We start from the raw sequence: 23,523 nt of genomic DNA, 5'->3' as shown, positions 1-23,523 counted from the left end.
AGTGGGCGGAACAGAGGAGTATGGGAAGAGGGGAGAACGGCCGTACAAGAAGCAGATGTGTCAGAGCGCCAAACAGTGTCTGTGGGATGACAGAGGCCAACCAGGGTAAACTACCGGGGGCGAGGCTAAGGAGACAGAATCTTTGTAACACAGTCTGTAGTGGTGGCTGGGGTAAAGAGTCCAACACCCCTAACACAAAAGCACACCAGACCACCTCAAAGATATGTAGTTGTGTTTTTTAAAGTATATGTGATCATCTTCTAACCTACTATCTGATATGCCAGAAGCAATTCAGTGAATAGGGGGAGAGTGGGCTGCCGCCCGTGGCATAAGCTACAGAGTTTGGGTGGGTCTGCCCCTCATAGGTGGCCTTCATCTTGGCCAGATCGAGAAGGTCATATTTCTGATCCTGGTGCTTCAGCCTTAGTCGCCCCTGAATAGTAAGCAGCAAACAAGATCCTGTTACCACCAAGGAGGAGGGGTTTCGAGACCAATTGTGTAGCCTGTAGAATTACCAAGGTGTCCTCGTGGTGCAACGCATAGGCAATGATTGGTCGGGGAGAGTTAGTTTTAGAGGCGAGGCAGGATTGGTTGTAGTGCACCTGATGGAGCTCAACGGGTTCCGAGAATTGCAGGTGGAGAAGATCTGGGGGCATGGATGTTAAGTATGCGATCATCTCTGACTGTTCCGCATCCCCTAGGTCACCAAAGATCCTCAAACTGTCTCTTCTCGACTTGTCCTCCAAATTCGTCATCTTCCGGTAGAGAATGTCAATATCATGGCCCCAGTCCAGGAGACACTAATACTGGTATTTAGCGGCATCCAGGCAATTGTCGACGCCATCCAGGCGAGTACTGATCGTTACCATATCCTCTATGATAGATGTTCCCTCTGATGGGAGGGAGGACATTTTTGTATCCATCGCCATGAGGGTGGACCCAATGGATGAGATCTCCATAAGAAGCGCCTCCATTTCTTGGTCTTCAAGCTTGGGAGACCTCGAAAGTCTCATTTTCAGAGCTGATTGGGAGTGTCTCACAGCTTCCAAGTAGAGTAGTTGGCAAACCAGTGGTTGGAATGTCAAAATATGGAAGGGAAGGGGTGGAGGCTGGATGCAAGAACACAGGGATGCACTCACGGATGACTGAGAATAAGGGTGACAGTCCGGACCTCAGGCACAGTGTGGGGGTCTGTGGTTGCTGCTCCAAAGTCCAAACTTTGATCAACAGGCCCCTCCCAGAGAGACTGTTGTACGTGGCATGCCTGCAGCCCCACTGCAAGCACAGGCACCAGAGGTTCCAAGACACACTCCACAATGATCAGCCACCAAAAATCCAAGAAACGCAGACCTAGGAGATCCCCATGTCACAGGGTGGGCCCCCAGTTGTGGGAAGCATGGGCAGAAAACCTAAGAAGGTAGGAGGGGGACACCTCACAATCAAAATTCAGAGCTATGTCCAAACAACAGCTAGGGATGGAAAGACCTCCAACTTACTGCCCCATGGTGAAGAAGGGTTATCTGGTGCTCTCCACAGCATTAAGAGATGAGCAGAGACAATGATGAGGGTGAGGGGAAGCTGCAGCTGCATCCTCTGTGGCAGCCCTGAGTACTGCCCCCCCTTCTCTACCCATGCCAATTAAGCAAAGGGGGCCCACAGGCAAAGAGAGGCAGTGATGGGAGGGGAGCAGCAGTGCCTCCGGTAATGGGGGCGAGTCCTTGATCTCCTCTCCCACCCCTGTCACCCAAGCAAGGAGGGTTGATGGGCAGCAGAAGCAGCAATGGTAGGTCCTTGTCGATGATAAGGGGAGCTCTTGGCCTACCATCTACGTGGGAGGCCAAGGGAGGCAGGGTGACCCGTGATGAAAGCGTATGCTGCAGGGGCCAAATAATCACAACCTGGCAGGGAAGGGCAGCACAGCACATCACCTGAGGGCAAGGCTCAGGAGCCCCTTGGCAGTGATCTTAGGCATCACCCCGGGCCTCCATTAGCCAAAAGAAGTACTGGGGCTTCTGACGGGCCTATACGGGCTGACTCAGTAAAAGGAAGATGCTGCGGCCACGTCCATAGGACGCATTTTACACCTGCTAGTCTCTGCACCCCCACGGCCTCGGACTCAGATCAGGGTGAGGGCGGCCCCGACAGGGACCTCCGCAGCAAGTGAGGCCTGGCTCGGTGCACCCCAAGACCGGGCGGACGAGACAGGCAGCACTTTGTACTAGCTCGTCTCTGCACCACCACAGCTCTGGAGTAAGATCAGAGTGAGTACGCCCAGGCCAGGTACCTCTGCCGCAAACGGGGTGTGGCTCAGAGCACCCGAAGAATGGGCATGCGAGAAGGGATGGCTGGTGAGAAGCGGAGTCTAATCAGAGAGCCGCCATCTTGTTGAGCTCCAAGTTCTGCCACCTATACGGGTTGTTAAAGGCCCTACCCTTCATGTGGCTTGGGTCTATAATGAGGGAGAGAGCCTTTGACAACCGGTTTAGCCCAAGGCAGAAGAACTACCAGGCTATAATAAAACATTGGAATGTTGAGAACTCCACTGAAGACAATTAAGTGGTTCTGGGCTTATAAAAGCTGGTATAAGCCTTCTGTTCCAACATTTCAATGTTTGTCTTTCTGTTACTCCCTTTTTGATTTAGAACATTTTACCCTTAGTGGATGGAATGTAATAATATAGTTATAGCCCTTCTGCCTCAGGTTATACATGTTGTTAAAGGCCCTCACTCTCGTTATGGGCCCCTTGCCTGTGAATCGGTCCTATAACTCAAGTTCAGTACCTTCGGCAACCAGTATAGCCATTAGCTGTAGGCTATAAGGCTATATTAACAGCTTAAAATATCAAATTTGGCATACTGAATATAGAACACAAATTTGGGATTGCCTCTCCTGGGCCACGGAGGGAATATTTGTATTATTCTTGGGAGGAAATAGAAATATCAATGTTCTCATAATCATCTATCTCTGACCCTCTGCCACTAAATCAGGCTGAACTAATTGAGACATCAGAAGTGAAAGGAGTACAATGTGTGCAGGTAAGATATTATGTTTGTGGAATTTCTTTCCAGATAGCACCAGGCACAACAACAGTCCCCCTAGTGGGGTACTGTTCTACAAGTATAGGCTTCTCTTTTAAATGTAAAAATGTCCCAAAAATACTATCCTATACTTGAAGCCCATTTAACAGTTTATTCATTCGTATTAAAATTAGCTGATGTTTGTGAAAGATGATGGCAAACAGTAAGACAAGGGAATTTTAGTTTTATCCTAAAGGGGCAGTCTCATATTACATCTTGTTGTACCATGAGTGTTGAGGCAGGGCGGCACAGTGTCAAGGTATAGAAAGAGAGGCAGCATGAGACTTTTCTATTAGGTGACTTCAAATTCACAATGATGGATAGATTTCTGTGATAGCTAGGTGAATACATGCTGATTTGTTCACTCATTAACTAATTAACATATTTACTGCACAATGCCTTTGAAAATGGAATCCATTAACTACTTGTTGAAAACAATCACTGTAGAATATTCTCTTTCATCCATTTATCTTTGCTTTGATGCCTCTATGTTGTGGTGGCCAAAGAACTGCTAAACAGCTACTGTATGCTCCCATTGCTGTCCATGCAACTGATCAATTTATCTGACATTATGGAAACATGCATATTTAAGAGCATAGACTGCCATGTACTGTTACACATATGATCCAGTCATGGATTTGTTAGGATTGATATTACTATCTATCATCCAGAAATATATTTGTGTGACTAAACATGGAAATATAACTCAAATGCGTAATTCAAAACTAGAGTTAGGTGAATGCCATTAAGACAAAAGTATAACATGTTTTCAGGATTATTAGAACATTGGAATGTTGGGAGCTCCATTATAGACAATGGAGTGCTCCCTGCTTCTACAGGCCGGTAAAGGCCCGCAGAGCAACATTCCAATGTGTTACAAAGTCCTCTCGGAGCTCGAGGGGATTTAAATCCCCTCGAGCTTCTAGAAGCCTTTGTTTAATTTGTTAGAACATTCTGCCCTCTAGTGGCAGAATGTTCTAATAGCCTTATAGCCCTTCGTTAAAGTCCCTCGCCATCGGCTCGGGCCTTTAACGTGGAAGCGGGTCTTTAATAGCCGGTATATCCCGCTACGGCGGGCTATAAGGCTATATTATATCTCCTTGGCTGATGATATATTCCAATTGACATGCACCACTAGCCCTGATTCAAACTCAACTATTTCCACTGTTAAATTGCTTCCTTTAATAAAATGTCAGGGTAAGGGGATGGATCTGTATAGGAACACCTAGTATTTGTCAGGTGGTCTTATGTCCAGTTCCATGTCAGAAGGACAGCTCTATCAGGCTGCCACTCCAGGCTCACTCTCTCCATTAGCTGGAAAAAGTTACTGCCTGTTATTCTTACAGGGAGAAAAATTATTTTATTTTTCTCTTACAGGACTGCGTTGGTTTCTCTACGATTGAGTGAGGGAAGTTTTCAGGCACTGTAGAGAGCTCTGCCTCTCGTTTTGGAAATCCACTATGTTGATTCAAGCTCTGGCATGGTACTTCAAGAGATTGTTCTGTCCCAGACCATGCTATTATGGCAAGAGCAGCATCATACTGTCGGAAACATAAATGATAGTGGTGAAACTGGTATAGAAGGTTGCTATTTTTCATTACCAACGGTATCCCAGTGTTTGTAACCGCCTCTACTCAGCCACTTTTCCATATATTTGGAACTGGAACATAAAAGATACTTTTTATAGGAGTGGCTATGACGAATTGTTGTATGCCAATAGAGGGCCATCAAGATGAGCTTTTCTGAACTCTTGATTGACTCTCGGCTCATAGGCTTGGATCAGATCTATGGTAAAAAGTTTTTTCATTTGGCTGTTACTGTTTGTAGAGACTTAAACTGCTGCACACATTTTGATTTGCCAGCTGGAGGAGCTTAGCTGTTTCAAGTCGTTGCTCGAAGAAGGTGTTGTGGTTCCAGAGCGTGTGCTACCCAGTTAACTAGGAGTCTTGGATATAATGTGCATAAATGTATTACTTGTGCTTTAAGAACTGAAGGGCACTTTTAAACTTTTTCACTACTGTTATACCTCCTATAGACTGTGATGCATTTGAGTCCTCTTAAAAATGCTGTTTATTCTTTTTATTGATTTTACAAATCATCAGGGAATAGTTGTTTAATTTTTTAAATAGTTTGGTATTTGATATTGTGCATGATTTGCAGGACAATAGCTACTGTTAAGGGAGCTTCTTGGGCTTGTGTCTAGGAAAGATGCAACTTCATCAGATAGCCACACACATTTTTTCCAGTACGAGTCTTTTGAAGACTGCAGAAGGCGTTGATTGGGGACTCCCAAAAAGCCAGTCACAGATATTTCCTTTGACAATACCCCAGTGGAACATTTCGAGTTCCGTAAATGTTTCAATGTCACAATGTAAAATGTTGACTTAGGGAACAACCATCTGCTTCCAGTCATACACATGCACTCCCATCATGACCTTGTTTGATATGTTGCTTTGCTCAGAGCTCATATCAGGTGTTCTTGTATTACTCATGGTTTCCTCAGCATTCTTCAGATCTCTGTGAACCACTCTTCAGATACAACTGTCAGGTACATCAGCTGTGCAATTTTAAGAGGTAAAACATTGTGTAAAGACTAACAGGGAAGTTCTGACTAGGAAAACGATCAACATTAGGCTGACCGTGTTCACTCGTTGAAGATCTAGATCCACTCTGAGTTCTCTCAACTAGATGTCTAGACTTCACTGGGTTCCATTTTTTGTTTCTATCTTTTCCTAAGTGCAAACGTAGAGTGTGCCAAAAGGACTAAGCTCCACATTGTGCAACTACATGCTGGCCTCAAGGGTGAGATGTAGTCTGGATTTTTCTAGTCTACCTGAAGGCCGCTTAGAAATGTTCTCACTATTGAGTTTCTTTGATGGTTTATTTGCTTTTGCCACAACTTCTCAACCCTTTATCAAAGTTGTCATTTTTAATTATTTTTAATTTTAGATTTTCTTTTGACTTAAATATGCTGTGGATGATTAAGTTATTAATTTATTGCACTATACTGCTGTTTCATTGGTTTGGTACTTGCGTAGCAGTTAATTGAGGATGCCCTTGATGCTCACATCAAACTGAGGATACACTAACTACATTTGTTTGCCTTTTGTTGTGCAGTGTGAGAGCTAGGTCACCAATTACAAGACGATGACCTCTCTCCAAGATAGCAAGGTAGGTCAGGTTCCCATTATTTACTCGCTATAGCACTGAATTACCTCCACAGTATACCATGTTTGTTGAGAAGTCAGAAGGTCTTACTATAGATGCAAAGAGTCATAATGTATTGATTTGAATACTGTGGCAGAGTAAGCTTCTTCAGATCTCTCACCGATAGATGCATTTGACAAAAACATATATGCCCTGAAGTCTGGCAATTCTATGCCATTTACAACTTGGAACATTCCTATGAATATCTCTTGGATATCTCTAAATGGAAAACAAATTACGAACAAAGGATTATTAAAACTAAACCTTGATATTTAATATGCCATGTGGTATTGATTATGCCTTCTATAACACCCTCTGGCCCTTCTATCACAGATGCTGCTGATAGTTTGAAATTTCTAAACAGTTTGCTTGAGTTTTATCTAGAAATAATATGTAAGCATGATGAATCATTTTGTAGGCGTTGGCTGTTCTCAACTGACAAGTCTGTCTAAAGTCATTCCCACACAAGTGAACTGAAGAAAACAATTCTCAGGTTCAGATATTGAATAAATTAGCAGGATAAAAGGTTTCTCTATGCCAGCTTCTGCGTTCAATATACATCCACATTGAGACAATGTTAAGGAGATTGTTGGTTTCAGACAAACAAATGGCCATTTAGGAATAACCAGTACAGTCAGAAAAAAAGCCAGCCAGTGTTGCTGAGGTTTCAGGTTCTTTAGGGATGTCTGATGTATTTCGGATGCAAGTTAAACATCACAAATGTTCAGATGGTCAGCAGGGGCACGTCTCCTGTAGTCAGCATGGAGACTAATGAGAATTTTGGAATGTTTACAGCAACTAATGGAAGTTGGGAAGCATATTCACTGCCTCTTAGAAGCTCTGGGGTCAGCCAACGTATTATCTTATTCAATAATAGGCTTTATCAGTTCATAAAATTATAACATCAACAGTCAGTGAACCAACGATTAGTGGAAATGTTTTTCTATTGTACTCAATATTAAATAATAATATACTTTTGTATTTTAGCAAGAGCACTGTGTCTACATCTCTCTTGTGCTACCTCACTATGCTAGTTAACTAATGTTTAGCATTTTAAGGGCTGGATCCTTTTATCATGACTCACTATATTAACCTACGAAAACAAAACGTAAATACTTGAAAAGGATTGTGGTGCTCACGGCTAGATTATTGGAAGTGTTCATGTGGCCTGCTGATTGGTAAGGAGTGGAGTCTTTTTTGAGGCAACTTCAGGCATTCACCTGCACAAAAAAGCACATCTGAAGATATCTTCTGTTTAGCAAGGCTGTGGCAGTTTTAGGACCGCTACGTATAATGGTGTGCCTTTGCGGAATGGAGAGCCGCTATCCATACTTACTAATGTGTATACATTCAAATCATATTTTTAACTTGAAATTGCAGAACTCCACAAATATAATCATAAGTCATTCTTTGGTCAGTGTTCAGGTTAATGTCAATCAGTATATAATCACAAACACACAGAACTTGTCCTCAATTCTGCATTGTTCTCACTGTTCATTGTGCTTTAGATGTAAGATGCTAGTGTATTCCATATTGTGATTAGATCTATAGATGCCATCTTCCCAAACAAAAGCCCCAACCTTATTTTGACTTCATCATACCCATGCAGCGAGCAGCCAGAAGCCCATCCAATTCGCCATAAACAGTAGGAAGTATTCTTACTAGAGACGGCTCTTCTGCCTCCTGAGTTGGAGGGGCACCGTCATGCATATACGAAAGGCCAGGATCATTTTCACTGGCTGCTTCACCATCTGTCAGAGCGTCAAAGGAAGGTAGTCCGTCCTCGTCCACTGGAAGACTGTCCAATGTCTCAGTGAGGACCGCTAGCAGGTTGGCCTCATTCTCTTCGTCTATCTTCTGTAGGAGAAACAGAGAGAAACACACGATTGTTCGATGTGGGACAAAGAAAGAATGCTTTATTCTGCCTAGATATGTCTCTTTGGCTATTGTGGATACTAGGTTATTAGCAATTATACATAGATTGTTACACCGTACATCGCTTCTACATGTGATGTGACCATGGTATTGATACTATGCTATTCAAACTGTATAAATACACAAAAAATGACTTTCTAAAGTAAATTCTTACAAACTTCTATATTCCATTTGTGAGAAATCAAATTATGTGTAGACTGAAGTAGGAAGTAGTTTGATCCTTTTGTATTTGCTCTTTTTTTTTTTTTGCTTTGGCGTCAAAGTGCTAGCCATGGGTCTCAATATGTACATGCTAATTAAACAAGGTATTTAAGCTACAATCTCAAAGATTTCAAGTGCCAATAACTGTGATGAAACTACAACGGCAGAGTGACAGGCCTGTGTTTGTTAAACAATGTATCATAAAGGTTGTCTTTGAAGTTGTCCTTGTCCAGGCCATGTTTATTTTGTATGTATTCACTTAACCATTGTAAAAATTATCTCTCGAACACCCATGAAAGCAAAGAATCAGTTTTTATCGGATGTTGTCACAGTGTTAGTTTATATAAGATATCATATGCTCGTAACCAGATAAGGCAACATACGACAAAGGTGTTTGTCATTGTATTACTCTTTCACCTTCTTTTTTGCTCGCTCGCGCTTTCTTGCCCTAACTTTCTCCCTTTCGTCAAACTTTTCTGTTGCACAGATGTCATTTATCCAGAAGGATTGAATACGTGTCAGATGCTCAACAGCTCTCGTTCTAAGAGAACTGTTCTTACCCAATATCATTGAAATAACCACACAGAAAGGACTGAAATACATACATCTTAAACAAAAAAAACTGCGAATCACTGACAACAAGAAAGGGTAAATGTAAATGTAGTGCATTTATATAGCGCTCCGCACACCCCCAAATGGGTCTCTCAGGCGCTGTGCACATACCGCTGTGGAACCCTTCCTGGCCTTTCCCTGTGAAGTGCCCACTCCTGGGGACCCCCAAGGTGAAGCCAGGCATCCTAGCACTGTTGGGGCCGTTGTGGATACTAAGCAAGCTATGGCCCAGAGTTGCACCCATGATTAGAATAGGCACCGAGGGGAGAATTATCGAGTCCGGGGAAATTGAGCCCAAGACCCACCGAGGCAGGAATTGAACCCTGGTCCGGGCCAGACCTCTGCATCAGGGTTTGCTGCTCTAACCATTGAGCCACACTTCTCCAGGTTGAAGTTGCCAAGTTGTCAACCGCGCAACTGTGCACAGAATTTTAGCATGCCCAAGCATCACAAATCACCAAGGTGAAGAAGTTTAAAAAAAAGCAAATAGGGGGCTGAAAAGTTCTGTGCAAAATATATTGCTGCATCGATACATTATACATGAGGATCTCCTGCAGGTTCAGGCTACTGAAATGGGCTTCAGTAGATACTCAGAAGACAAGAGGGACTCCTGACAGACTTGACTATGTACGTTTTACATTAGGAGATTCTAGGAGACATGCACTACAAATAATAAACAATAGCAGAAAAACTATATTGAAAATGAACTCCAAGTATAATGGCTGATAATACAGATGTTCTGGCGACTCTAACTAATGCACTCTTGCAACATCCATGCCAGTTAGACATTTAATATATAAAGAAAAGGCCTTCAAAAAACAGAAGACTGTTTTGAATTAATCACAAAGTGATCTACCTTTTCAATCATGGAAGAACAGAACTCTAATAAGCTACAATGGGATCAACGCATCTAGCAAGAGCGATAGAATCATTGGGCTAGATGTACGACCTTTTGCATCTGCAAACGGGATAGCGACCCGTTTGCACATGCAAAAACCTACAGGGCCATGTACAAAGCCTATTAGTGAGTCGCAATTTAATTGCGACTCGCTAAATAGCATTTGCGACTCGCAATGAGGAAGGGGCGTTCCAAGGGCGTCCCTTCCTAACTCCGATTCGCTACCACATGGAAAAATGTTTTGCGACCGCAATTGAGGTCACAAAACACTTGCAATTTACCACCCTATTCAAGAGGGTGGTAATGCAGTTGCATTCCCCTAGGGACCCCTTCCCCTTTGCAAATGCAGGGGAAAATATTTTTTAGGGGCAGTGGTCCCAGGGACCACTACCTGCCCTTAAAAAATGAAATGAAAACGTTTCATTTAAAAAAAAATGTTTTTAAAATGCATCCCGTTTTCCTTCAAGGAAAATGGGCTGCATTAAAAAAACCTGCTTTATTTAAAAGCAGTCCCAGACATGGAGGTCTGCTGAGCCCCGCAGGCCACCATACCTGGGAGGGCCAGCCATTCTCAATTGGCTTGCAAATTGCGAGTGCCTCATGAATATTGATGAGGCATGCAATTGTACATTGGCATTAGTGACTTGCAAATTGCAACTCGCAATTTTTTGCAATTTGCGAGTCGCTAATGCCAATGGTCGTACATCTGGCCCCATGTCTTTAAGAGATTCCACACTCGTCTCAAATATTTCTACATGAACGAATGCAAACTGAAAGTTGTAAAGTGGCTGCTAGGGGATATGGTAGCACTAATAAAAGCCCAAAATAAAACAATATGAAATACTAATATCAAGCAGATTTACAAGGTACATAAGCAACTTTGCATGTAAAAACAATACAGGAGAGTCCCTAGGTTCTTCATACTTACAGTGGAAGACTTAGGCTTTACACCACTGAAAGAGTCATATCGCCTTATTTTGGCCCTGGGGTGGCTCATTGCCCTGCTAGAGGGGACATGGTCATATTCAAAGATCCCAACTGCCTGGAGGGGATCTCTCTGCTGTGAAGGGCATTACCGCGGATCTCTTAATAACAACGAAGCTTGCAGAGCGAGTGAAATATTTCGCAAGCCCTTTTTTGGTTCAAATTACACAAACTCTGAAAGTGAATGTCCCTGATGTGCAGGGAGCATTTTTATTGCGTGTGGGGGCCATTTATAATTTTTCTGCCAATGTCCACCATTTATGATGGACAGGTAAAAAGAGAGACTGCCGTCCCACCTTGAATGCGAGGTAGGCAACCATCACTGTGACTCAGTGGTCCTGTGGCTGGCAGACCGTGTGGTCAATAGTTACAACCCGGCAAAGTCAGTGGAGGCTCCAGCAACAATAACCCAGTAGTTTCACCAACTATAAATAAAGCAGGGAAACCACAGGTTTGGTGACATGGGAGGGACACTGGTTTAAGGCATTACTACCACTGCGCCAAACCCCAAATAACATCATGAAGAACACTTTTGAGTTCTGCATCCAACGAAGACTAAGAATGTTATTGGAATGTTTGATGTGTCAATAAGCACAAGAAGAGTGTAAACTGGAGAGAGCAGAAGTAGAAGAGGCTCTTTGACTGCCAGTACCCTGAAGGGGTACACGAAAATCCATATTCTTGAAATTTCTTCACAGTCTCTGGACAATGGATACATCTTTGCCCTTGCCAGACCTCCGGACAAAGGTTTCTCCACCTAGAGAAGCCTAGCAGAGCAAAAGGAATCTCAAAATCTAATAACAATCTAAACGAAGCTCTGAGAGGGATAGACACAAAAGCACTTACACTGTGAGAAGCGGAAGACATTTATTACAATATGTATCCTTGAAAGGTAAGGATTTCTTCATCTTAGTTGGTATGGAAGGGCTCAGGGAACACATATTACTGTAGGTGAGCCTATTAATCTCTCCAAAGAGGTCAGATGCCCTCGCACAAGATAAATATAAAGATAAGCATTCTGGAGATTTTCAAAGCGCCGGCGGATTGAGTATCGCTGTTCTGCTTTTGAGTATCTGTGGCTGGATGATCATCGAAGGACCGCACTTTTACCCATCCTTCTCAGTTTCTGCTCTGAAGATCAGACAGACAAGCAGATTTCTGCTCACAGTTACATACACAAAGCCATGCCTCCCAGGAAGATACAGGACGGACATGGCGTTCAAAGAAAGAAACTCCTGCCGCAGTCCATAACAACGTAGTGCATCCAAATATTCATTTTCAGCTGAGAGCAAGGTCTGAAGGCAGACAGTTTCCATTCCACCCTAGGCCGGCGGTGCAGTCCTCTTGGCAGCAGTCATAACCCATCATCCTTTACAAACACCCGCCTGCTTGTAACTGCTATGTTGAGCAGTTCGCAGAAACCTACCAACCGTACAATATCTTACTTTTCACAGTGGTTTATACAGAGTTGACCCGCTGTTTCAGCAAGCCACAGTGAGACAAAGTCTATCTCCTTTGCTTGCTAATTTGCAGGAACACTAGAAATGCACCAAGAGGATTTCTTGGAGACCTCAACTTTTCATCGCGATGATTAGTCCGCACCATCCCACAACTCTTATTACACAACAATGACCTGTCCATGGGATATGGACGTTCAGGTCCCTGGCAACTCCAATCCGGGTGGTCGTTGACCTGTGAGCCCTGACACAGCTCACCTGATGGAACCTCACAGCAGCTTTCCTCAAAGTGAAAGTGTGAGCTGAAATATAATTTACAAAGAAACAAACGGAAGGCGCGTCTGCAGGCAATATGAACCCCCAATTCTACAGGAACTGACTTGTCTCCCACTTTGTATAAAATCCTGGACCATACTTCAGGTTTCTTGCCTGCTCATCACTCAGTGGCTTACCGATAGATGTGTGCTATACAAATACCGCTACATACATAAATAATTATGCAGTAGAGCCATTTTGTGTGCTTTTTTTTCTTGACAAGAAACCATGACATTTAATTTGAACTATATCATAAAAAGGACCAAATTAAAAAACAAATATATGCAAAATGTTTGTCATGATACTGAAACAATATTTTCAAGTTTTCAGCAGAACTAGATCAACAGTTGGGCAGCCAAGCGGCATCAGCAGGGGCAACAGATCGCCCCTCAACGTAGCAAAGTCGGCTAATTTGCCAGGGGGTAGGGAAGTAAAGTAACCCTTCGCCTAGGGTGAGAAAGCCCTAGCATTGAATCTGCTAACTGGACAGGGCCGTCTTAATGTTATCGCGCCAAGCTGGCCAAGTCACTTATTGCATGGACAGACACTGTCATTATCTGCGCCATTAGAGCGCTTTCAAGAGACATCCAGCCTCACTGATGCTCAGATGGGCAGAGCGCCTTGCATGCAGGCCCTCATCAGAGCACTCCCAATTAGTTCTTTACAAGCTCAACAATGAGACACCCCAGAGAAAGCGATGGATATGGCAGGGATGGCTCTGTTAAACAATTAATGTCACTTCCCATTAATGCACCAGTCCCAATTTACAGAGCAAATAAATCAAAGTCACCACAGATGAAGCCGACTGGCCTGCTAGCACATGCCTGCTCACAAGTGACAGGGCAGCCGCAGAGCATTAGTGAGCGAAATGACATTGGGAGATAACCTTTCAAAATGTTTAACTGTGTCATTACTCCTAATTGTGGTAAATTACTGTTTATCCAGAACCAGATTTAAGGAATAAAAGGGAGAGGGCGGTGGGAGCAGGGCTCGGGTTGTATCCAGAATGCTGAGAGCAGCAGCTCTCGCTGGATCAACCTCAGAGTCTGAGGTTCTGTGTTGACAAATGAACCAAGAACACAGACGAGGCACACACAGTACATTGTCATAACTCATTGATAACTCTTTCTCTCACTGGCGTCTCCCTCCGCGCGCCAATCAAGTAATGGTGCAGGAGGGGAGGATTCCATAAAATCAGAGTCTCTCAACTGAGGATTAAAAGCTGGAAAGACAAATAGCTGCAGGCAGGCTGACATAAAAAATGAAACAATTGGTAAATGCCTTGGATAGCGGGCCTTTGCGTTCGAGATGCAGAGCTCTGAGATGCAGCGTGTTATACATTTCAGCGTCCATTGTGACAGCACATGCAATTGTGCAACACAAGGAGAACACATCTGTGTTTGCAACGTGCATTGTGTATGGCAAGTAATATATTACAAATGAGAAGCTGGTGTATGGCAAGGGTGCCCAATGTAGTCTTTGTAGGAAGCACATTTAGATCTGGCCTTTTGCACAGCTTTAGCTGTCACGCAGGACTAATGCTTTCCCCCAAAAATCATATATAGTTCACATACGTAAAGGGGTCTTTAGTCATCAGGCTTCACCCACTGGGCTTTTAACTTGGCATTCACGTTCTGCTTCCGCCTCTCACAGCATACAGCATGGGGCAGTAGGCCCGCCTACTTTACTTATTGTCTCTCTTCACTTCACATAACTGCACAAAGCCTGTATGCATTGTCCACATCACATAAATGTAGTTCCTTTTTTTCAGTGACTAATCTGGTTCAAAATAAGATTTATTTTCTTTATATTAGCTTTACCAGCTATTTATTTATCCAGTACCTTGGTTGTGTAGTTAAATTGTGATTTTCTATGCCCTCCGTGTAGTTGTTGTTATAAAATGCTTCTGTGACATTTTAACACTGTAGCTGCCTGCAATTTGAGTGCTTGGTTAGGTGATGATTTAGTCTTGACTCTTTCACAAACAATAATAATATCAGGCATTGTACAACTGAAAGCCGTGAGATTTAAAAAAACATCATTGGCAAAATAGTTACATGAGTGAATGTTTCTACCTTTAAATTTTTTAGTGCAAGCATATGGCAGCCATGTCTAGGTGGCTGCGTGATTTATTTTTTCTTTTTATTTCTGTGGCATATGCATGCAATAAAAAAAATATAAAAAATAACCATCACATCTGCTTTCCAAGAGAGGACCTATTGGCTGTCACAAGGCTTGTAATCTCTACACCAATACTCATGAGTTTCGATTAAAGTCACAGGCCGTTATTTATTTTATCAAGCACTTAAAAATAAAATCAACTCTAGCAAAAAACTGAGGGATCAAAATTAAAGTCATAACATAAACCGCCATCTGTCAATCAGGTAGGTGCAAGTTTGAGTCACATTATTCTTTGATATGGAGACCCCAATTCAAGTACACATACTCATTGACCGACTGATGGGAAACAATGGCCCACAGATGGGAATCACAAAAATGAAACAAAGGGTAAGTGAAATTTGATAACTGGTTAAGTTTATAAAGACCTCTCTCAACAGTAGTGAGAGACAACATGGATAAGCCAACAGATGGGCTGAGGTCTTACAACAGAGGATTGGATGAGCTGCTGAAGTACTTTGACAGCCAGGCATTAGGAGCGTAGAAAATACTCATACATTGTGTGTATGCGGAAATCAGCAAGATATCAGAAGAGAATCTTCTGTGTCTATCAGAACCATATAAGGAGTAGTGGTTGGGGTCTGCACAAAAACAAGAGAAGTCAGTGAAGAATGGGGGTGGAAGATCCTACTAGGCAAAAGGCTTCATTACACCCCATAGAACAGGCCAGTGAGACCAATTAATGAGGATTGGCAGACTGGAGAGTGGTCATAGAAAATCTTTATTGGAGGCCAACATGACCATCAGTACTGAATGAGGGAATCTTGAAGCCAAAGACAATTCATGGTTAGGCCTGGGTAATATCTTGGCGGGGGCCTTATAATATGTTTTTGTTTCCATAGTAGTTCATAAGTAAATAACAGATGTTAGTATTACTCAAGGTAATGGTGCTCAATGTATTAACCTCAGAAGGATGGAAAGAGGAGTCTGCCTTGTCAGTCAATTAACTGATGACTTTCAGATCGCTGCAGATGTCAGCGGCGATTGTTAACTCACTGACCCATAAAGATACGTCCCCTGTGCAGCATATGCCTATACAGACTTCATCCAAGTGAAATCAGTTAAGATAGTTCTGGCCTAATGCTACTCCAGCGAAGTATTTTCTCTTTGCCTTCTATGGATAGTGAAGAAGTAAAAGAAAATAAACATGATCATACAGATGGTGTGAGTGGCCATGCAGTGGTTGAAAGGGCTGCAGATGGATGAAGCAGCATAGGCACTAAGAACACTACAAAAGGACTAAATCAAAAGACTTTAATCTGCTAATTTATAGAAGAGTTGAGAGAGAGGACATCTATTGATCACAACATATTGCAATAATGAATAAAAAGAAAAGTGCACATGGAGATGCCAACATTTGTGCTGCCACATATATATATAAAAGAATGAAAACGCTTGTAGTCACATAACTGGGTAGTTACATGAAAGTAGTAATGCCCCGGTTACATACTGGTAATCTTCATTGCTCCGAGTATAGTCTTCCTCGCCACATGAATAACGAAGGAAGGCGAGGAAGACTAACGAGGAGGTAACGAAAGTTCAGGTCATCCCATGCAGCAGTCCTCAACCTGAAATTGATAGAAGCTGGTGACCACAAGTAGTGGTGAAGGGATGTGAATGCAGCCACTGATGAGTTCATTGGGGTATTAGCAATCATGAGAAGATTTAGCATCCTGTACAAGAGTCCTAAATGTATAGTGAACATTGAGAAAGATGAAAAGAAGTCTATGGAGATAGTTGGGTAGATGGCCTAGAAAGTCAGACTTCCCTGTGGAGATTTCTTGCTGAAGCATATTTTCAATGCTACTCAATAGGGGCTACCCGTAAATTATCTGGAACCAGGGGCAATCAACACATATGAAAAAAAAAATTTTGGGTGAGATAATCAGTTATATACAAACATTAGCAATTGTTCATCAAAGAATGCCAAATGAATTGAGAAAAACAATAACATCAGGCATAGCCAATTTGTATATATCCATGATGTTTAATACATCCTGGCTGTGCTCAGTGCTCAAGTGATCACATAGTACATGCGAATTAAAAGAAACAATCAAAAGTGTGCAATACATAAAATACAATGGAACAGTAAAGGTTTGCTGCTGTTTGCTTTGTCAAAGATCTTAATGTCAATAGAGCAAATAGAGTTACTCAAGAGCAAGTTCAATTAGAACAAGCGTTGATGGTGTTATGACCTGCAAAGAAATAATGGGTCATCATCAGGACATGAGGTTTAAGGAACAAAAGCTATACTCGTATATATCAAAAATTATATTTGTGGTACGGCCATATCTGTAAATGAGATTACTTACTGATGTATATGCTAAGTTTAATTCTAAAAGTAAAGGGACAAAAAGCAACAAATGTGATGTGATTATAAAATGGTGCAACAAGTGGGCCACCACCTAAAATAAAGTCAGACTTACTTAGTAATTGTTTAAAATGTCCATTAATGAGCGGTGGCGGTATTGATCACCTGACATAAAGTCAATCATTTAGCATAGAAAGATGACAAAATTGGTCTCACCATATATCAGGAGGAGCTAAAAGTATATTTACTCAATGCATCAACCATACTGACAGTATGGAATAAACCGGGTGTCCCTGAAGGAGTCAGAGAATCACCTGAAAAAAGGACTCTAAAGTGAGCTGAATACTCTGTGGCACCCATTCAGCAGTCAGATCACCTAAACAATGACCCCAAAAATGAGTCAAATATTTGGTGGGAGAAGGGAGGGAAACAACATGAATATATAAAAAAATTCTCACCACCATAAATGGATAATTAAACTCCGGTGTGACGAGACATCACCGCAGCAGTCAGTGTGCCGAGCAGACGCAATCTAGAGAGAAGCACATGAAGCGGCTCATGCCATATATCCAAGAAAGTCGCAGAGCGTGTTAGTGAATAGACATAGAAGTTATCTGACTGCAAAGACTAGAACGGGCCACAAAGCAATTGTGACCTCAAGGACTAAAAGGGGCCAGGGAAGAATAAATAATGAATGAGGAAAGTGATTGGCCGAAGGAATGTGTTAAGTAATTAGATTTGGCAGCAACTGTCTATTACAGAGCATGGCCATGTCAATTGGTATCACATAGATATACATAATAGATAGGATATGCATCATTAATCAGTGCAATCAATGTAATGACGCAACGTTAAAAAGATAAACATATAACATGATAATCTTCAACCTAGTGGAGGTATAAGATGCCCTCAAAATTTTGTATAGTTTCACTGAGTATCCCATATTTAGAAAAAATAATCCAACTCTGTCATTACTGTATGTTTTCTACAAAATCCATCTTTATTCTCGTACAGCTAGCCAACTCATGTTTCGAGCGATAAGCCTCTTCTTCAGGGCTTAAAATATCCATCGATAGTTGCATCGATGATACAGTTGTCAAACAATTTCTTAAATGTGGGTTTATAATTGTCCCATTTCAGTATCAGCAATCATGTTGCATCATGTATCAGCAACCTTCACTCGTTACTCCGAGTTGCCTAATAATATGGTTATAAAAATTATACAATAATTACTAAGGTGGATTCATTTTAAGAAATATTGATTACTTAGTGAAATTATAAAAGGATTTGAGATTATATTATACCTCCACTAGTTGAACCTTAACTTTGATTAGGTTTGTGTTGGAGGGGAAGGGGCAGTGTACGTTATCCTTTAAAACCTAAATATTTGTTACCCAAATATTTGTAATTTATTATAGCATGATAATCTGATCATATTATAACCCTAGATCAAACATAAAACCAATATGCAGTGAGAATCAATATGTCAAGTCACGATATGCGATGTAAATGTTCAGCATGACTCAAATATCCATATATCAGAACCGTAGAAATATAATACTCGAGACTTCTGCAATTTACACAATAGTTGAAAATGTTGTCATCATAACGTAGCCAAAAACATGCATGATATTGTACATTGGAAGTCAAAATGAAATTTAACAGAGCTCAGCTACCATTAATAATGCAGTAAAGTTAAGATGCTGGGCAGCCAATGGTGTAAGATATAAAGTATTATTTCACAGTCAGTAAAAGACTTAAAAATATAACTGTAGAGCTTAATTTGTAAATGAATGAGTGCCGGTGTCCAAAGCTCTGCTCAGAAGCCAGAGGCAGGTGAAATAAAACGTGAGTATGCCAAATACCAAAGCTCTGTAGCCTTCAATTCACCTCTGGCCTCTTTAATGGACTGCCATGCACCCCCTGCCCCTTTATCTCTCTCTAGGAGGTTTTTGCTTTCTCTCTTTGTGACTGTTTTTCCATCTTTCTCTTCCTCTGTCTTTCCACTTTGTGTGTTTTTCCCTATATTGATCTTGGCAAATGTCCAAAAAGGAAAAATAAGTGCTATCCCCCAAAAATAAGTGCCTTTGGTCCCAGTGGTGGTTGGTACCATGAATAATTGATTGAGCAAGCACATCAGTTATTTGATGCACTGACCAGCAATACCTTTAAGGTCAACATGCAAGATCTCAAACATGGTTCGTTATAAACAGTCTTTATGACAAAGCATGACTGAGAGCTCTGATCTTGATGTTGAAGGCACTGCGATTTTCTTCCAGTGCTTGTCAGTGGGTCATTAATATAAAAAAAAATATGTACCTACCCTTTGTATTGCACTGGTTCGCCTCCTCTGGTCCACATGCTTCCAGTCCGTTGGCACTGGTCTGAGCCAATTCCCCCAACCAATCCAGATGCTACTCTCACGCAGCTGATAATGATAAGCAACATGAGAGAAGCACCAGGATTGGTTGGAGTGAGCTGGCTCGACTCTCCCTCAGGCACTGGGGGCCTGTGCCTGCTCTCCAGCCAGCTGTCTAAGAAAGCTTGGGTTGTAGAAGTTTAAAGTGCACAAGTCAGGCTGGCTGTCGCAAGACAGCCACCCAAAGTGATATGCACATGCTAAACTGGAGTGAGCACCAATCTCCTACTGCCAGTCATCAGCAGTGGTCCGCCCCTCCCTCAAACACGGTTCGGGCTGGGAGCAGTGAAAAATAAAATGGTGATAAATCCATTTTATTATCACTTTAATTTTCACCTTTACTGCACTTGCAGCATGGTGGGACATTGCTCCTCCGGCCCAGCGGGTATGTGGTCTCTTCGCTAGACAGGTTAGGTAAGAGGGGCCGAGGGATAGCATTGGCTCATCGAACACATCTAAATCTGTGAGTAGAAACATACCTCGATCTCCCAGCAGAAGCATTTTATTTCACTATATATTTGGCAAATGTTTTTAAATTTCAAGGCCTACTTATCTATCGCCCGCCCGGGCCTAAATCCACTTTTTCATCAAAGCTCATGAGCTTTCTGGAATCCCAAATGGATCCTCATCCTTTTATTCTCTTGGGTGACTTCAATTATCACCTAGAACTTACTAATCAACCAGAGGTAGCCCAACTGTTGGAGAATCTGGCTGCTCTAGGTTTTAGCCAGGAGGTAAACGGCCCGACTCACGCAAGAGGTCATACCCTAGATGGTATTTTCACGAATAATATGGATCTGGAAGTGCTGAATGTTACAGCTCTCCCTTGGTCCGACCATAGTGCTGTAAGCTTTAAAATCAACACTGGAATAGTTGACAGTCCTCCCCGCCCACGATCGCAAAAGACAGTAATTAGACTTTGGACCCAGACGAATGCTGATAGTCCCCTATATAGCAGAGACAACTCGGAGGCAGCGGTGTCTTTTAACAACTGGCTAGGGGCAGCGGTTGATGAAGCAGTACCTGCCAAGAGACTTGGTACAAGTCGGAATAAGCCATCGGCGCCCTGGTACAGCAGGGAGCTGAAAGCCCTAAAAAGTACATGCAGAAGGGCAGAACGCCGCTGGAGGGAGGATTATAGTAATGATGGAAAGGCCAGATACAACTATGCTCTATCCGAGTACAGAGAGGCAATTATAGCCGCCAAAAAGGCCTTTTTCGACTCCAGGATCAAGGAGGCAGGGAATTCTGCCAAGGAGCTTTTTAAAACAGTCACGGCCCTTTCTAAACCCCTTTCGGATAACATCTATCGGCCAAACTTGGAAATGTGCCAGACGCTGGCCCAGTTCTTCCAGGACAAGGTGCAGGTAATCTATAGTGAACTTCTTAACCTGCACCTTAGTGGAGGTAATTTCAGCCACCTATCGACAACAGACGGAGAGGTCAGTCCTAGCCTTAGTACTTTCCCCCTCATTATGTTATGTTATGTTATGTTATCTGGATTTGTAAAGCGCACAGCTGCTCCAGCAAAGGGGCGTCCCGCGCTACAAGAGAGCAAACATGTAAATTGATCACTTTAACGAAATCGGGCTCACCTAAGGATCCCTGTCCTCCGGTTGTCATGCACCTTGCGGCAGATTTGATTGCCGGAGAGTTATGCCCTTTAATCAACCAGGTTATTGAATCCGGCATTTATCCTATAAGCTGAAAGAGTACAACGATCAGGCCACTATTAAAAAAACCTCTATTAGACCCTCTCACTCTAAAGAATTACCGCCCCATCGCCGCCCTACCTTTCGCAGCCAAAATCATGGAAAGGGAGCTAAACAAGACACTAACTGAATATCTAAGCGTCAATAATCTACTCGACTCGACCCAACATGGCTTCCGGGCACAACACTCTACTGAATCAGCTCTTCTGGTGGCAGCAGAAGAGATTCGTAATATTGTGGACAACGGAGGTAAGGCAATCCTAGTGATGCTAGACTTATCAGCAGCCTTCGATACCATAAACCACACAGTGTTGCCTCAGAGGCTTCGGGAGATCGGTATGCAGGGGACCGCATTGTCCCTGCTCTCGTCTTTCCTGGAGGGAAGGGTGCAGAACTTGCTTTGGGACGGGTTACAGTCAGACACCTTCCAGCTTCCATGTGGGGTTCCACAGGGCTCAGCATTGTCACCAACGCTGTTCAATATTTATCTGACTCCATTGGTGAAACTTATCAAAAAACATGTGTTTCAGATAGTTTCCTATGCTGATGACTCTCAGCTCATAGTTTCTGCGACGAAGCAATCCAAGGACATTGTCCTTGGATTTCACAGTTGTCTGTCAGAAATTATGGGCTGGATGCAGCAAAGCTTTCTCAAGATTAATACTGAGAAAACTGAGATTATGGAGTTTGGCCATGGTAGTCCCCTGTGGAATAGATCCTGGTGGCCAGCAGGCGCCGAGGAATGTCCTTGTCCCGTGCCCAAAGTAAGAAATCTGGGCGTAATATTTGACAATCAGTTGAATTTCTCTGCACACGTCAACGGCCTGGCATCGTCCTGCTCCTTCATCATCAGGACATTACGTAAGATCTTCCCTTTCATTAGTGCGGAGATGCGTAAGGCCGTAGTAGTAGGGCTGGTCCTGTCCAAGCTGGACTACTGCAACGCCCTACTATTAGGGACAAATAAGATGCTGATAAGTAGGTTGCAGACTCTCCAGAACGTGGCGGCAAGATTGCTGCTGGACATCCCAAGAGACCATTCAGTCTCAAGGGGAATTGCTACACTACATTGGCTCCCTGTTCATCTATGCATAGAGTTCAAAGCCATCTGCCTGGTACACAAAGCGGTTTTTGGTGGTGGTGACACAGATGTGCAACAGCTGTTCATTCCTTATATCACAGGCCGGGTGCTAAGATCCAGCACTCAGAGTCTTATTAAAATTAACCGGATCAGGAAAGCCAGATGGGGTGGGAGAGCTTTTTCGGTGCGGGCAGCAGGACTTTGGAATAAGCTCCCCCACGGTGTAAAATCAATACAGAACCACTTAGCTTTCAGGAAAATGCTAAAGACTCGGCTGTTCCAAGAGGTTAGCACTTGAGGAATATGTTCTCCCTTTGGGTGGTATCAGCGCCAAGACGCTTCGGCATTCGCTGCGCTTTATAAATATACATCCTATCCTATCCTAATGGAGGAGCCACTGCTGTTTGGTCCTCAATCGCAACCACCAATTAAGCACTGAAACTGGTCAGATATAAGAAAAGTAAATTATCTGAGTTTATGCAGGGAAGACACAATTGTATTCTTCCATGTTTAATCCTCTTACAATACTGCACATTTCAAAATTCATCTGCAGTCCGCCTTATTCAGCAATAATTGCAGGCCACGATTTTGTGGTTGTTTTACCGGTGAGCAGTCAAAATATCGAATGTATTATATTGATCTACAATAATATCGAGTTTCTAATATCGTAGGGACAGAATAACGATGTCAAGAATATCGCTGACCAGAATATCGACCTTAAGGTAAGTAATATCATTTTATTTAATATCGTAGTTAGTAATATCGAAGTAAGTAATATTGTTAGCAAACATTTCGTTGTTAATAATATCCATATTTATATTAGTGTTATGTATTTTAGTATGTATTTTATAAGTATGTTTAACATTTTTTGTAATGTATTTTTATTATTTTTAAATATATGTATTAAATGTTTAGAAATTAGTAATTTTTTTTAAGTAAATTTTGTGTTTTAGTATCAGAGTGGGTTGTGGGTTTATAGGGGAATAGGGTGGGAAGTAATTTAATTACAATTAATTAAATAATCTGTTTATATTTATTGTTATTGAGTATTAATTTATTGTTAATCAATTATTAATTGGCAATTAATTTTTATTAATTGATTAATTGATAATTGAAATAATTATGTTAATGTTTAT

At 42.3% G+C, this 23,523-nt stretch overlaps 1 protein-coding gene across 1 annotated transcript in view; it reads right to left on the bottom strand.

Moving 5' to 3' along the window:
* The window catches only part of PPARGC1A (PPARG coactivator 1 alpha), a 251,353-nt gene that overhangs the window by 121,616 nt on the left and 106,214 nt on the right, over positions 1 to 23,523 (bottom strand). Inside the window, exon 3 of the mRNA XM_085642344.1 lies at positions 7,947 to 8,141. Within this exon, the coding sequence (XP_085498470.1) occupies positions 7,947 to 8,141 (195 nt within the window). The remainder of the gene's footprint in view (positions 1 to 7,946; positions 8,142 to 23,523) is intronic.

Source organism: Triturus cristatus, chromosome 2_2 (assembly GCF_964204655.1).
Source record: "Triturus cristatus chromosome 2_2, aTriCri1.1, whole genome shotgun sequence".
Lineage (NCBI taxonomy): Eukaryota > Metazoa > Chordata > Amphibia > Caudata > Salamandridae > Triturus > Triturus cristatus.
The sequence above is the reverse complement of the archived record's forward strand: the minus strand, read 5'-3'. Positions and strand labels throughout refer to the sequence as shown.